The sequence below is a fragment of the Perca fluviatilis genome, chromosome 7, assembly GCF_010015445.1.
Source record: "Perca fluviatilis chromosome 7, GENO_Pfluv_1.0, whole genome shotgun sequence".
Lineage (NCBI taxonomy): Eukaryota > Metazoa > Chordata > Actinopteri > Perciformes > Percidae > Perca > Perca fluviatilis.
This window is the reverse complement of record NC_053118.1, coordinates 8,283,306-8,294,906: the sequence shown is the minus strand read 5'-3', so window position 1 is coordinate 8,294,906 and position 11,601 is coordinate 8,283,306. Positions and strand designations below refer to the sequence as shown.

Here is an 11,601-nt window from a genome sequence, read left to right as displayed (position 1 = left end):
TACCTATCTATCTATCTATCTATCTATCTATCTACTTACCTACCTACCTACCTACCTACCTATCTATCTATCTATCTATCTATCTATCTATCTATCTATCTATCTATCTATCTATCTATCTATCTATCTATCTACCTACCTATCTATCTATCTACCTACCTACCTATCTATTTACCTACCTACCTACCTACCTATCTATCTACTTACCTACCTACCTACCTACCTACCTACCTATCTACTTACCTACCTACCTACCTACCTACCTACCTACCTATCTATCTATCTACCTACCTACCTACCTACCTACCTACCTACCTACCTACCTATCTATCTATCTATCTATCTATCTATCTATCTATCTATCTATCTATCTATCTATCTACCTACCTACCTACCTACCTACCTACCTACCTACCTATCTACCTGTCTACCTACCTATCTATCTAACTGGGACGTTTTGGGAGCGATTGGTGGGATTGCTGTGGACGAAGTACACACGGAGATACACTGGTAAGAGCCAATGAGGTTTAACCATGGATCAGCTCATTTAAATAGCTCACGTTACTGTATTGTGTTATTGTTATTGTGTATAACAGTTATCTTCATTTAATTTTGTATGTGGCGGTTTCTTTTGCGGGGGGGACCAGAGACTATTCAGCAGAGCCACCGTCGCTGCGTCCGGAGCTTAGCGCCGCCCAAGAGCATTGGGATCGGTTTAAAGAAATGCAAACAAGCCAGGGCGGATTTTCTGTCATCCCAGAATGCATCTGCAGTGTAGCCAGACCTTACTCCACAGCGCTGTGGAGATAGAGCTGGACACGAGAGACTACTGTGTAATAACCGCCCACGTCTCCTACACTCCACGTCCACAGAAACATGGCGTCTTCAGCCCACTCTGCGCATGCTACCTGAACTGTAGCATTGAGGAGCATCCGACTTTAACTGTCCCTCAGCGTCCCAGAGGTGCAGCGGGGACCGGATGTCTTTTCAAATGACAGAGATGCATATTATTGACTTGAGTTGAGTTACTTCAACTGCTGCTCACCCCACTCTGTCAGGAACTCGGCAGCGTATCTGTAGATGAGGTTCATGGCCTCGATGACCACGGCGTAGATGATAGAGGGGATGAAGAGCAGGACTCCTGTCCAGAAGCTGGGCTCCTGGTCGTGGACGGACAGCGCCCATCCCTCCATCTGGAAGTAGATCATCATGACGTAGAGGGACATGTAGAGGCAGAGCAGGACGAAGGGCAGCGACACCAGGTAGATCCGCAGCAGCCTCTTGGCGTGGGGGTAGAGAGGCTCCTCGCGGCCCGTCACGGGGTTGAACCCCAGGACGCCGTGGAAACCGGGCCGAGGCTCTTCGAAGGCCTTCTTCCTGCTCAGCGTGCCCCAGCGGTAGGCCATCGAGGCGCTGCAGCGCTTCCACAGCTGGTGGAGGAACGTTACACAGCTTTCACATGATTGACATTCATTCAACACAGCAGGTATTAACACTCCTCACATGCACATCAGCTGCTCTATCTGCTGCTCTCTCTCTCATCGTCTAATTCCACTGCAGGGCACCTACAGGCAGATACAGTCCGTACCTCCAGGATGACGGTGCACCACACCAAGTTGAATGCAGCGAAGACCACGTATTTGTCGTAGTCCTCCCAGTCAAACAGATAGTAAGGCACGCCAATGAGAGCCATGGGCACCAGGGCAAAGGTGAAGTACTCCAGGAAGCCAAAGTACAGGGCCTGGCCCTCCCCATAGTAGTGTCTGATGTCGTCTGCAGAACAAAGGGACATCAACGAGAAGGTGCAAGGCAGTCACAAATATGACGGGGAAATAATTATAAAGTTAAACAGTCCTTCCAGAAAAATGCGTTTGAGTTTGTTTGTGATTGTTGCGGGAAAAAATCCTTGATTATGCGGCACATTTTCTTAAAAAATGCGATGGAATATGCGGGATGTTTATGCAATTTTATGCAATGAAATTGTGGGAACTTGCAAAAACTGCGGTTTGATGAAAAGGAGAAAAAAAAGTGATCCCCCCCCCCCCAACACCCTGCTTTTCAATGTTAACATTGCGTAATTACGTCACTTCATAACGTTCCCATGGCAACAGGGGAAAATGGCTGCTCTTGTGTGAAGTAAATGCGACATTTTTCAACTTTCTGCTAAGATACAGTGCCTTGCGAAAGTATTCGGCCCCCTTGAACTTTTCGACCTTTTGCCACATTTCAGGCCTCAAACATAAAGATATAAAACTGTAATTTTTTGTGAAGAATCAACAACAAGTGGGACACAATCATGAAGTGGAACGAAATTTATTGGATATTTCAAACCTTTTAAACAAATAAAAAACTGAAATATTGGGCGTGCAAAATTATTCAGCCCCCTTAAGTTAATACTTTGTAGCGCCACCTTTTGCTGCGATTACAGCTGTAAGTGGCTTGGGGTATGTCTCTATCAGTTTTGCACATCGAGAGACTGACATTTTTGCCCATTCCTCCTTGCAAAACTGATCGAGCTCAGTGAGGTTGGATGGAGAGCGTTTGTGAACAGCAGTTTTCAGTTCTTTACACAGATTCTAGATTGGATTCAGGTCTGGACTTTGACTTGGCCATTCTAACACCTGGATATGTTTATTTGTGAACCATTCCATTGTAGATTTTGCTTTATGTTTTGGATCATTGTCTTGTTGGAAGACAAATCTCCGTCCCAGTCTCAGGTCTTTTGCAGACTCCATCAGGTTTTCTTCCAGAATGGTCCTGTATTTGGCTCCATCCATCTTCCCATCAATTTTAACCATCTTCCCTGTCCCTGCTGAAGAAAAGCAGGCCCAAACCATGATGCTGCCACCACCATGTTTGACAGTGGGGATGGTGTGTTCAGGGTGATGAGCTGTGTTGCTTTTACGCCAAACATAACGTTTTGCATTGTTGCCAAAAAGTTTGATTTTGGTTTCATCTGACCACAGCACCTTCTTCCACATGTTTGGTGTGTCTCCCAGGTGGCTTTTGGCAAACTTTAAACGCACAATTTTTATGGATATCTTTAAGAAATGGCTTTCTTCTTGCCACTCTTCCATAAAGGCCAGATTTGTGCAGTATACGACTGATTGTTGTCCTATGGACAGAGTCTCCCGCCAGCTGTAGATCTCTGCAGTTCATCCAGAGTGATCATGGGCCTCTTGGCTGCATCTCTGATCAGTCTTCTCCTTGTATGAGCTGAAAGTTTAGAGGGACGGCCGGGTCTTCGTAGATTTGTAGTGGTCTGATACTCCTTCCATTTCAATATTATCGCTGCACAGTGCTCCTTGGGATGTTTAAAGCTTGGGAAATCTTTTTGTATCCAAATCCGGCTTTAAACTTCCACCAACAGTATCTCGGACCTGCCTGGTGTGTTCCTTGTTCTTCATGATGCTCTCTGCGCGTTTAAACGGACCTCTGAGACTATCACAGAGCAGGTGCATTTATACGGAGACTTGATTACACACAGCTGGATTCTATTTATCATCATTAGTCATTTAGGTCAACATTGGATCATTCAGAGATCCTCACTGAACTTCTGGAGAGAGTTTGCTGCACTGAAAGTAAAGGGGCTGAATAATTTTGCACGCCCACTTTTTCAGTTTTTTATTTGTTAAAAAAGTTTGAAATAGCCAATGAATTTCGTTCCACTTCATAATTGGGACCCACTTGTTGTTGATTCTTCACAAAAAATTACAGTTTTATATCTTTATGTTTGAGGCCCAAAATGTGGCAAAAGGTCGAAACGTTCAAGGGGGCCGAATACTTTCGCAAGGCACTGTATATGGGACTTTTTTGCAAGGAAAATGCGGGGATTATGAAATCATGCAAACACCGCATATTTTGCGCAGAAATCTGTAATTTTTGCGGCGAAAGTGCGGCGTATTTGAAAAAATGCGGCATCCGCATCAATATGCGGACTTTGGCTGATTATGCATTGAATTATGCAATCGCATAATCGCGTTTTGTCTGGAGGGACTGGATAAAGGACAAATCTGGGGCAAAATGAACCTAGGGGTTAATAACACATTTTCGACCGAGTTGGACCGTTCTCTGGGATCTGTTTTCATGCTAATCGATTGTGACCAGTTTTAGCGCACACCGCTGATTAGCTTATAACGCTAGTCGTCGGGGCACGGGTAAAGTAAAAAGAAATCTCCATTTCTATACCACTAACAAGGCTCAAAATAGCACCACACTTCCACGGTAGCAGAACGAGGGTCCCTACATGTAAACCGAAGCATTGAGAACTTTGCAAGTGTACAGACGGTTTATTAAAAAGATAGTTTAGACAGCACCGTTCACGTATACAGGCGGGCGCCATCTTGGGAAAATAGTCACGACCAGCCGAACGGCGAACGCCGCGGGAAACCACGGACCACGGGAGACTTCAAGTGACAGTTCAGCTCACGTTGCACGGCGTCCGTCGTTCGACTGGTCGCGACTGTTTTCCCCAAGATGTGGACTTGTCTTTTAAGCGAAGAGAATTAAAAACAACAGTCGCAACGTGTGAACAGTTCCCCTCTTGCGCATCAGAACACATATCAACCAATGTGCTGATCTCAGACAATGACGGAGAACCGGTGCATCTTCAGCTTACCCAGAGGCTGAAGGGACAACTTCACCTTCCCGTACCAGGAAAAAGACAGCCGCTTAAGTTCCTCCTTTTCGTGCAGGGGAAACACCTGGACCAGGATGCCCTTGGACTGCAGTCTGCGGACTGACATGGGAACAAAAAAACAGCCCGTTTTCATCCTGTGTGTACCTGCTTAAGCGATTGAAGTGATGCTGACTGTACTGCAGGTAGTCGGGGGGGTTTTTTGCTCAAAGTTTGAATTCATTGCGAGACGTTTCGCTGACTTTTGAGTGACACGAAACCATTTCCTCCCCCCGACTCTTGTTTGTCTGAACTCACTTGTCCAACCACATGAACATTTTCTCTGCAAGACAATAGCTGGGAGCACAATGCACAGTCTACAGCAATCACTTCCATTGTCTAATACAGAGCCACAGTAAAGCGCCATCACTTCATCTGCCTTTTTCTGAGTGCATCATTTGTCCAAAAATGATTACATTCGGCTTTAACACCGTTTGACGAATAAAGGCACTGAATAGAGGACTCTATCTCTACTGCACGCTCATTGTTTCTTTATCTCGCCTCAGAGTATCTCACTGCATTTGCATATGTATTGTTTCTATACTGCAGACACAGAGAGAGAGAGAGAGAGAGAGCAGAGAGAGAGAGAGAGAGATATGGTAATATTAGGTTTGAGACTCACTGATGGACTTCCCGGGGTAGAGCTTGACCTCAGAGTGTCCCGGAACATGAGTCTCCTGCTTGGCCCGTAATGTGTCCAGCAGGTGTTTAATGATGAACTGACACTCAGCCATACTGAGGAAGGAGTCCCCGTCCCCTGGGGGGGGAGACACAGCAGAGACATGTTAACAAACGCTGCTGCAGTCCCACTGGCTCAGCTACACTCCAAAATGTAAAAAAAATGTCGTCCACCGGCCAAATGGCTAAGTGAACGTTCACATTTTACCAGCCACTCAATAGATTACCACTGGGTTTTTTTTGGGCTGGTGAACGACGCAAATATATTGCATATATATATATATATATATATAGTAGATGGTGTTCATTTTGGACCGGAGACTACACTGCAACTCTTTTTTCCTCTGAGAGCGCCGTGTGCTGATCAGAAAGCCACAGTTCCCTTCATTAGTGGTCGTAACGCTGGAGCCGCAAATCATTTCATTTCATTTAGTGGGAGCGCATAAATATCCCAATTTGGTTTTACTATATACATATAAATGTTCCTGCATATCTTTCAAACATGGTGTTTAAATCCTATATTAGCAGTGTTTGATGCATGTTATAAGAATAGCGTAACTGCTTTAAAGTGCTCATATTATGGTTTTAGGCTTTTTCCCTTTCCTTTATAATGTTATGTATCTTTTTTGAGCACGTTATAGGTTATAGAGCTCAAAACACAGGGTGAAAAGAGGAGCTGCAGCAATGTGCAGTACAACAAAATTTGTTGTTGTTTTTTGAAAATTAAACCAAGTAAACCTATTCTGATATAACCTCTAAACACAATTATGAACCTGAAAATGAGCACAATATGAGCACTTTAAAGAATAGCTCAGTGCGTAGTGTGGTTGAGAGTAAGAGAGAGACTGTGGATTGGAGTAGACATCTGTTGGCTGTCAGAGCACAGAACATGTTAGCAGTAAAGTTGTAATAAATGTGCAGTTCAGGTCTGAGTTTGTCTCTGATGAATGCTGCAGGTCCTCAGGACCCAGCTGCTGGGTCAAGTGAAGGGAAGGGGCTTAGCCCCGAAGCAAGCTTCACCTTCGGCCCCCGGAGGCAAAAACGAAGGCTCCCCTGTACCTCCCACCACGGTCTGGAGGCTGGAGCAGGAAAATGATCTTGCTGTGTTTCGACATGGAATGCCACCTAGGTCTGGTCTGTTTAACAAAATAATGCAAACTAGGGCTGGGTGATATGACGATTTGTATCATCGAAACGATATAACAATGTGTATGGTATACATGTATATATTGTTCTAAAGTGTTTCTATCGCAGTGTCAAATATCCAGTGGCCGAAGGGCGTTACGGTCTGCATTATCCGCCACGTTATGTTGATTTTGCACTAAGGTTCTAAAACAAGAAATATTAGAAAACACTTCATTTGTCAAGTACTGAATTCACACAGGGGTTTACAGAAATAGGCTTTACCATGTGATTATTTCATATAGACTATTTATTTAGTGAATTACAAGGAAACCGATGTTATCCAGTTATGAAATGACCTACATGGAGATAGAGGATTTTGGCCATATCGCCCAGTCCTAATGCACACCACTGCTTAGGGTCCACTGTGTGTTGGCCAGTGACTGATAAGACTTTAGATGAGTAATCCAGAACAACACATTGTTGTAAATAGCTGTTGAAAATTGCTGATTATGTTGAATTTTTTAAATGAAAGCAGTTTTCAATTATTTGACTCGGACATAGCTTAACCATGTCCTGTGATTAGAGCTGGGCGATATGGAGAAAATCAAATATTACGATATTTTTGAACAAATACCTCGATATCGATACCGCAACGATACTGTAGTGTTGACTAATGGTGCTAAGTGGGTAAAGGTAAATAATAGAACAGCTAGAACAGTCTGGTAAGTTCAGAAAAGTACATCACTTTACTGTCATGCAGCCTTTAAAACAGGGAAAAGACAACACTTATGACAACGCTACATTACGATATTACGACATCCAAAATCTAAGACGATATCTAGTCTCATATCACGATATCGATATAATATCTATATATTGCCCAGCTCTACCTGTGATATGCTACTTCAGTACACTTTAACAACAAATATTACTGGGACCACTACAGAGGAACATTTCATATCCAAGAACTCACATTATAGACACGACCGCTGACTCTACTATTCAGCACTAGCCATATGCTAGGTGTCCACCTAGTCTTGATACCTTGTTATATAAAAAATATGGATTACAGCTGCTTTAAGACAGACTTTATTCTGTGGCAGAAACACTCACAGGACAAACATGAGGCAGCTGCTCCGGGACTTTACCTTGATAGTCCTTGAATTCGTGTTTGTTGGCGCAGGTGAAGGCTCTCATGGATCCATCGTTGAACTCCTTGAAGAGGCCCACATCCTCAGCCCCGGAGAGCAGCCTCTGCCACGTGGCCCCCACCAGGAACATGTTGGGGTTCTCCTTCTCCTGAGCGTCCACGCCCGGGCCCAGCTGCTCCACCAGCAGCTCCGCACCTGGGACACATCAGGACACGCTCAGTAACACTGAATGGGACGGGAAGAGATTGGACTAACGAGACCTTCCACACCTCCATGCTGCTGCTGGTCTCTGATCCGGCTCAGTAGCCATGCGATGGCGTCCTGGTTGGTGTCTGAAGCCAGCTCCAGCACCACCAGGGGAGTGAACCTGGAGCCACTGCTGTCAGCTGGCGGCCCCTGCACCATCGTCCCCTGTCCCAGTGAGACAGACAAAACGTCCTGGGGCACTGCTCAGAGAGGAAGAGAGGATTTATACACTTAATTACAAAACATATGATGCGCTATCCTGATATAACATGTAATATAAAAAAAACTAGTATACAGGGTTACATTCTAAAAATTGAAATGGATAGAAGAGACCTATGGAGATATAAGCGTGCGTTTGGACTCATGGATGCTCGAGCCCCTGGGCAAAGATTACGAGTGCTGGTCATCCTGCATTCAATTCTAAAAGTTGAAATTTTTGTTACAGATCATTAAAAACCTGATGAACTAAATTCCCCCTACATGTCCTGCTGTGAGACTTTGTTTCAAGATGTTTTGGGACTTGGGGGGGCGCTATTGTTGCTATGAATAGCCACATGAAGAGAAAGCAAAGAGCACAGTCAAAGCAAATATTCTGGAAATGTCAGTGACAGTAGCTGCTCCACATCATAATAATGTATACTTTATAAATCCCTTTTTTTTCATCCCCAGTGGAATCATTGCTGCTATGATCCACTGCACGGGCTGACTGATTTATTAGGGCAGTGGCTGGGAGAACACATACACAGTCCACTGACAGAGACAGCTGACACGCACAGGGAGGGGCGCTGTTAGTAACAGACATTAGTGGAGTCAAGTCTTGTTGGAAACAAAGCACAGACTGCTGCAGGGTGAATGTCGGTACTTACCCGGATGTGTGAAGGAAACTCTGGAGCTGTGTTCCAGCCTCGGGGCTGATCTGTGAACAGTCACATTAGATTAGAAACGACATGTCTGTGTAGTTTGGAGTCTGAAGGCTGCAGCTCCCAGGGGACCCGAGTTATGCTCCACGTCACAAGCAGCAGCAAGCTTCAGCTGTCACGCCCACCAAAGATACCCTCATGCTCTGGCTATGGAAAGCCCTAAGTGCCATAAAACGACTATGTTTTAACGCGATTTACAATAAAACACAGTTTATAACACTGATTTCTTCGTTAAAAGCAACAAGAATTGCCATAAAACGCCTCTTTTTTACGTGGCAAAAAGGTCGTTTTAAGGCAATGTGGAAAGCCCAAAGTGCCATAAAACGGCTATTTTTTAATTCAATTTACATTAAAACATTGTTTATAACACTGTTTTAGTCATCAAAAACACCAAGAGATGCCATAAAAAAGTTGCTTTTTATGTGGTAAAAGGACGTTTTAAGGAAATATGGAAAGCCCAAAGTGCCATAAAACGGCTATGTTTTAACGTGATTTACATTAAAACACTGTCTATAACACTTTTATTCATCCAAAACACCAAGAGATGCCATAAAAAAGCTGGTTTTTACGTGGTAAAAGGACATTTTAAGGAAGTATGGAAAGCCCAAAGTGCCATAAAACATGTATGTTTTAATTCAATTTACATTAAAACACTGCCTATAACAGTGTTTTAGTCATCAAAAACACCAAGAGATGCCATTAAAAAGCTGCTTTTTACGTGGTAAAAGGATGTTTTAAGGAAATATGGAAAGCCCAAAGTGCCATAAAACAGGTATGTTTTTATGCAATTTACATTAAAACTAGGGATAGACCGGTTATCGGGCAATTTTTTGGCAGTTTGCAGATTATCGGTATCTGCGTTTTATTTGCCTGATTACGATAAAGTTAATTTATTAAAAAGGGCTCTATTTTGGCTCGGCCACAGCTGTGTGTCTGTCCCTCTGCTTCGGTTTCACTCACTACTGAGTCTGACTTAATGTCCCGCCCACAACACTATCTGGCTATCTTTTACTGGGTATTATGTTGAAAGTTTCTCATTTATTAAATAATTGCTTAATGCATTTAAACAAACTTTTGTGTTGGAGTTTGTAGCATTCCAAAATGTTAATTTTGACTTAAAGATTTTCATTTTCACTGGGTTTCCTCTGGTTGCTCTGGTTTCCTCCCACTATAAAGACATGCATGCTAGGTAACTAGGACTGAAGTTAAACATTAGCAGGCAGTCTAACACTGGCACATTCAAGGAAATGTTGATAAATGTGCATTGCCTTCATAAATAAATCTTAAAATCACTTACAGTATTCCCGGATTCAGAGGATTAAATATTCATTTGCCTTCCTTCTTGTCTTTTAAAATAATAATACTATAATAATAACATATCCCGTGTTAATCATTTTAGTGTAAATATAACTGTATTGTGTTGTCTGTCACTGCCTACACATGATAGGCGGCAAAACCACTCTGCGCCGGCCATTCCATTGTTTTCTTAGGGGATAGCTCAGAATTGTCACTGCGCTCAAAGTTCAAATTATTTAAACTTTGACCTAGTTGCCGCTGAGCTTTCAAGGCGCAACCAATAATTCCAGAACGTTCCTGCGCTGCGCTTTGCCTCTCTGCTCTGCGCTGTACTTCGCGGTTTTGCCGCAGATGTTTAGGCACTAAGGCTATTAGCCAGCGAATTGTCTTTATTTTTTGAAAGATGACCGTGAATGGTATTTGCCTGATAATATGATCACTTACCTTGTCTTTTAAAAAGAAAAATTAAAGCGGCATTTTATGGCAACTCACAAAAGCGTGGCACTTTGACGAATAAAACATTGTTGAAAATGGTGTTAAATTGGGTTAAAATATAGACATTTACGCATTTACAGATTTCTCTACACATTCACTGATCTATTTACGCATTTACAGATTTCTCTACACATTCACAGATCGATGTACGCATTTACAATTTTCTCTACATGTTTACTGATCTATGTGCGCATTTACATATTTGTCTTCATATTTACAAATCTCAATACACTTACGTGAAAACATATTTGGAGATTTTTACACATTTGCAAATCTGATTATGCATACACAGATTCTTTTACACAGATTGCAGAATCACGTACACATTCACAAATCTCAGTACACATCTAGAGATTCTTTTACACAGACTGAGATACAGTTGTACAACTCGCCACACACATTTGCAAATAGTTTTGCTACAATTATGACCCTATAGTTGTGACTTATAATGGGACATGTAACATGTCGTGTGACGTTAGCCTGCCATAGCCTGTCAGCGCAAACTAATCTGTGTTACGTTGAATATGCAAAACAGAACTATTAATATGATTTATGTAGACTTCTTGCCAGGTGTTTGGTGTTTTAAGCCCCCAACTTCGCCTTCCAGACAGCGCTGCCTGGAAGGCACTAGGATTAGGCAATGGCAATGGCAATGGCAATGGCAATGGTTATGGTTATGGTTAGGGTTAGGTGCTTTTTAGGCTGCCTTGAAGTCGACATTGGGGGCTTAAAACACCGTCGAGCTTCTTACCAGCAGCTGTGTCCGGTGGTGAGCGAGCCTGGTCCAGACCTCTGAAGTAAAGACTTATTATAAGAAATGTGAACGGAGTGTAAAGTTGATATTTCTGCCTGATATCAGCACATGGAAGTATTATAAGATACCACTGCTGAGCTGCAATGTTTAGAAAAGCCACTTCCGCATCGGCTCGCCCCTCTGTAGCTGGGTGCGCTTGTTTTGTACTACAGGTGAGAAAAGAAACGCTGCGACGAGCGGGGACAGAAGCGCCACGGGCGT

General features: G+C 43.2%; 1 protein-coding gene across 4 annotated transcripts in view; it reads right to left on the bottom strand.

Moving 5' to 3' along the window:
- The window catches only part of ano10a (anoctamin 10a), a 26,365-nt gene extending 14,838 nt beyond the window's left edge, over positions 1 to 11,527 (bottom strand). For 2 of the 4 annotated variants that reach the window (XR_005639664.1, XM_039805236.1), the window contains exons 1-8: positions 11,338 to 11,526; positions 8,742 to 8,791; positions 7,899 to 8,075; positions 7,627 to 7,824; positions 5,298 to 5,432; positions 4,619 to 4,738; positions 1,589 to 1,773; positions 1,046 to 1,430 (exon numbers count right to left, since the gene is read on the bottom strand). Coding sequence is in view for 2 of the 4 variants with exons in the window: in XM_039805236.1 (XP_039661170.1) it covers positions 1,046 to 1,430; positions 1,589 to 1,773; positions 4,619 to 4,738; positions 5,298 to 5,432; positions 7,627 to 7,824; positions 7,899 to 8,034 (1,159 nt within the window). In the remaining 2 variants the exon portion in view is untranslated. Of the gene's footprint in view, positions 1 to 1,045; positions 1,431 to 1,588; positions 1,774 to 4,618; positions 4,739 to 5,297; positions 5,433 to 7,626; positions 7,825 to 7,898; positions 8,076 to 8,741; positions 8,955 to 11,337 lie in introns of all 4 variants that reach the window. The other 2 variants (XR_005639665.1, XM_039805237.1) reach the window with 2 other exon arrangements.
- Positions 11,528 to 11,601: the final 74 nt, after the last annotated feature.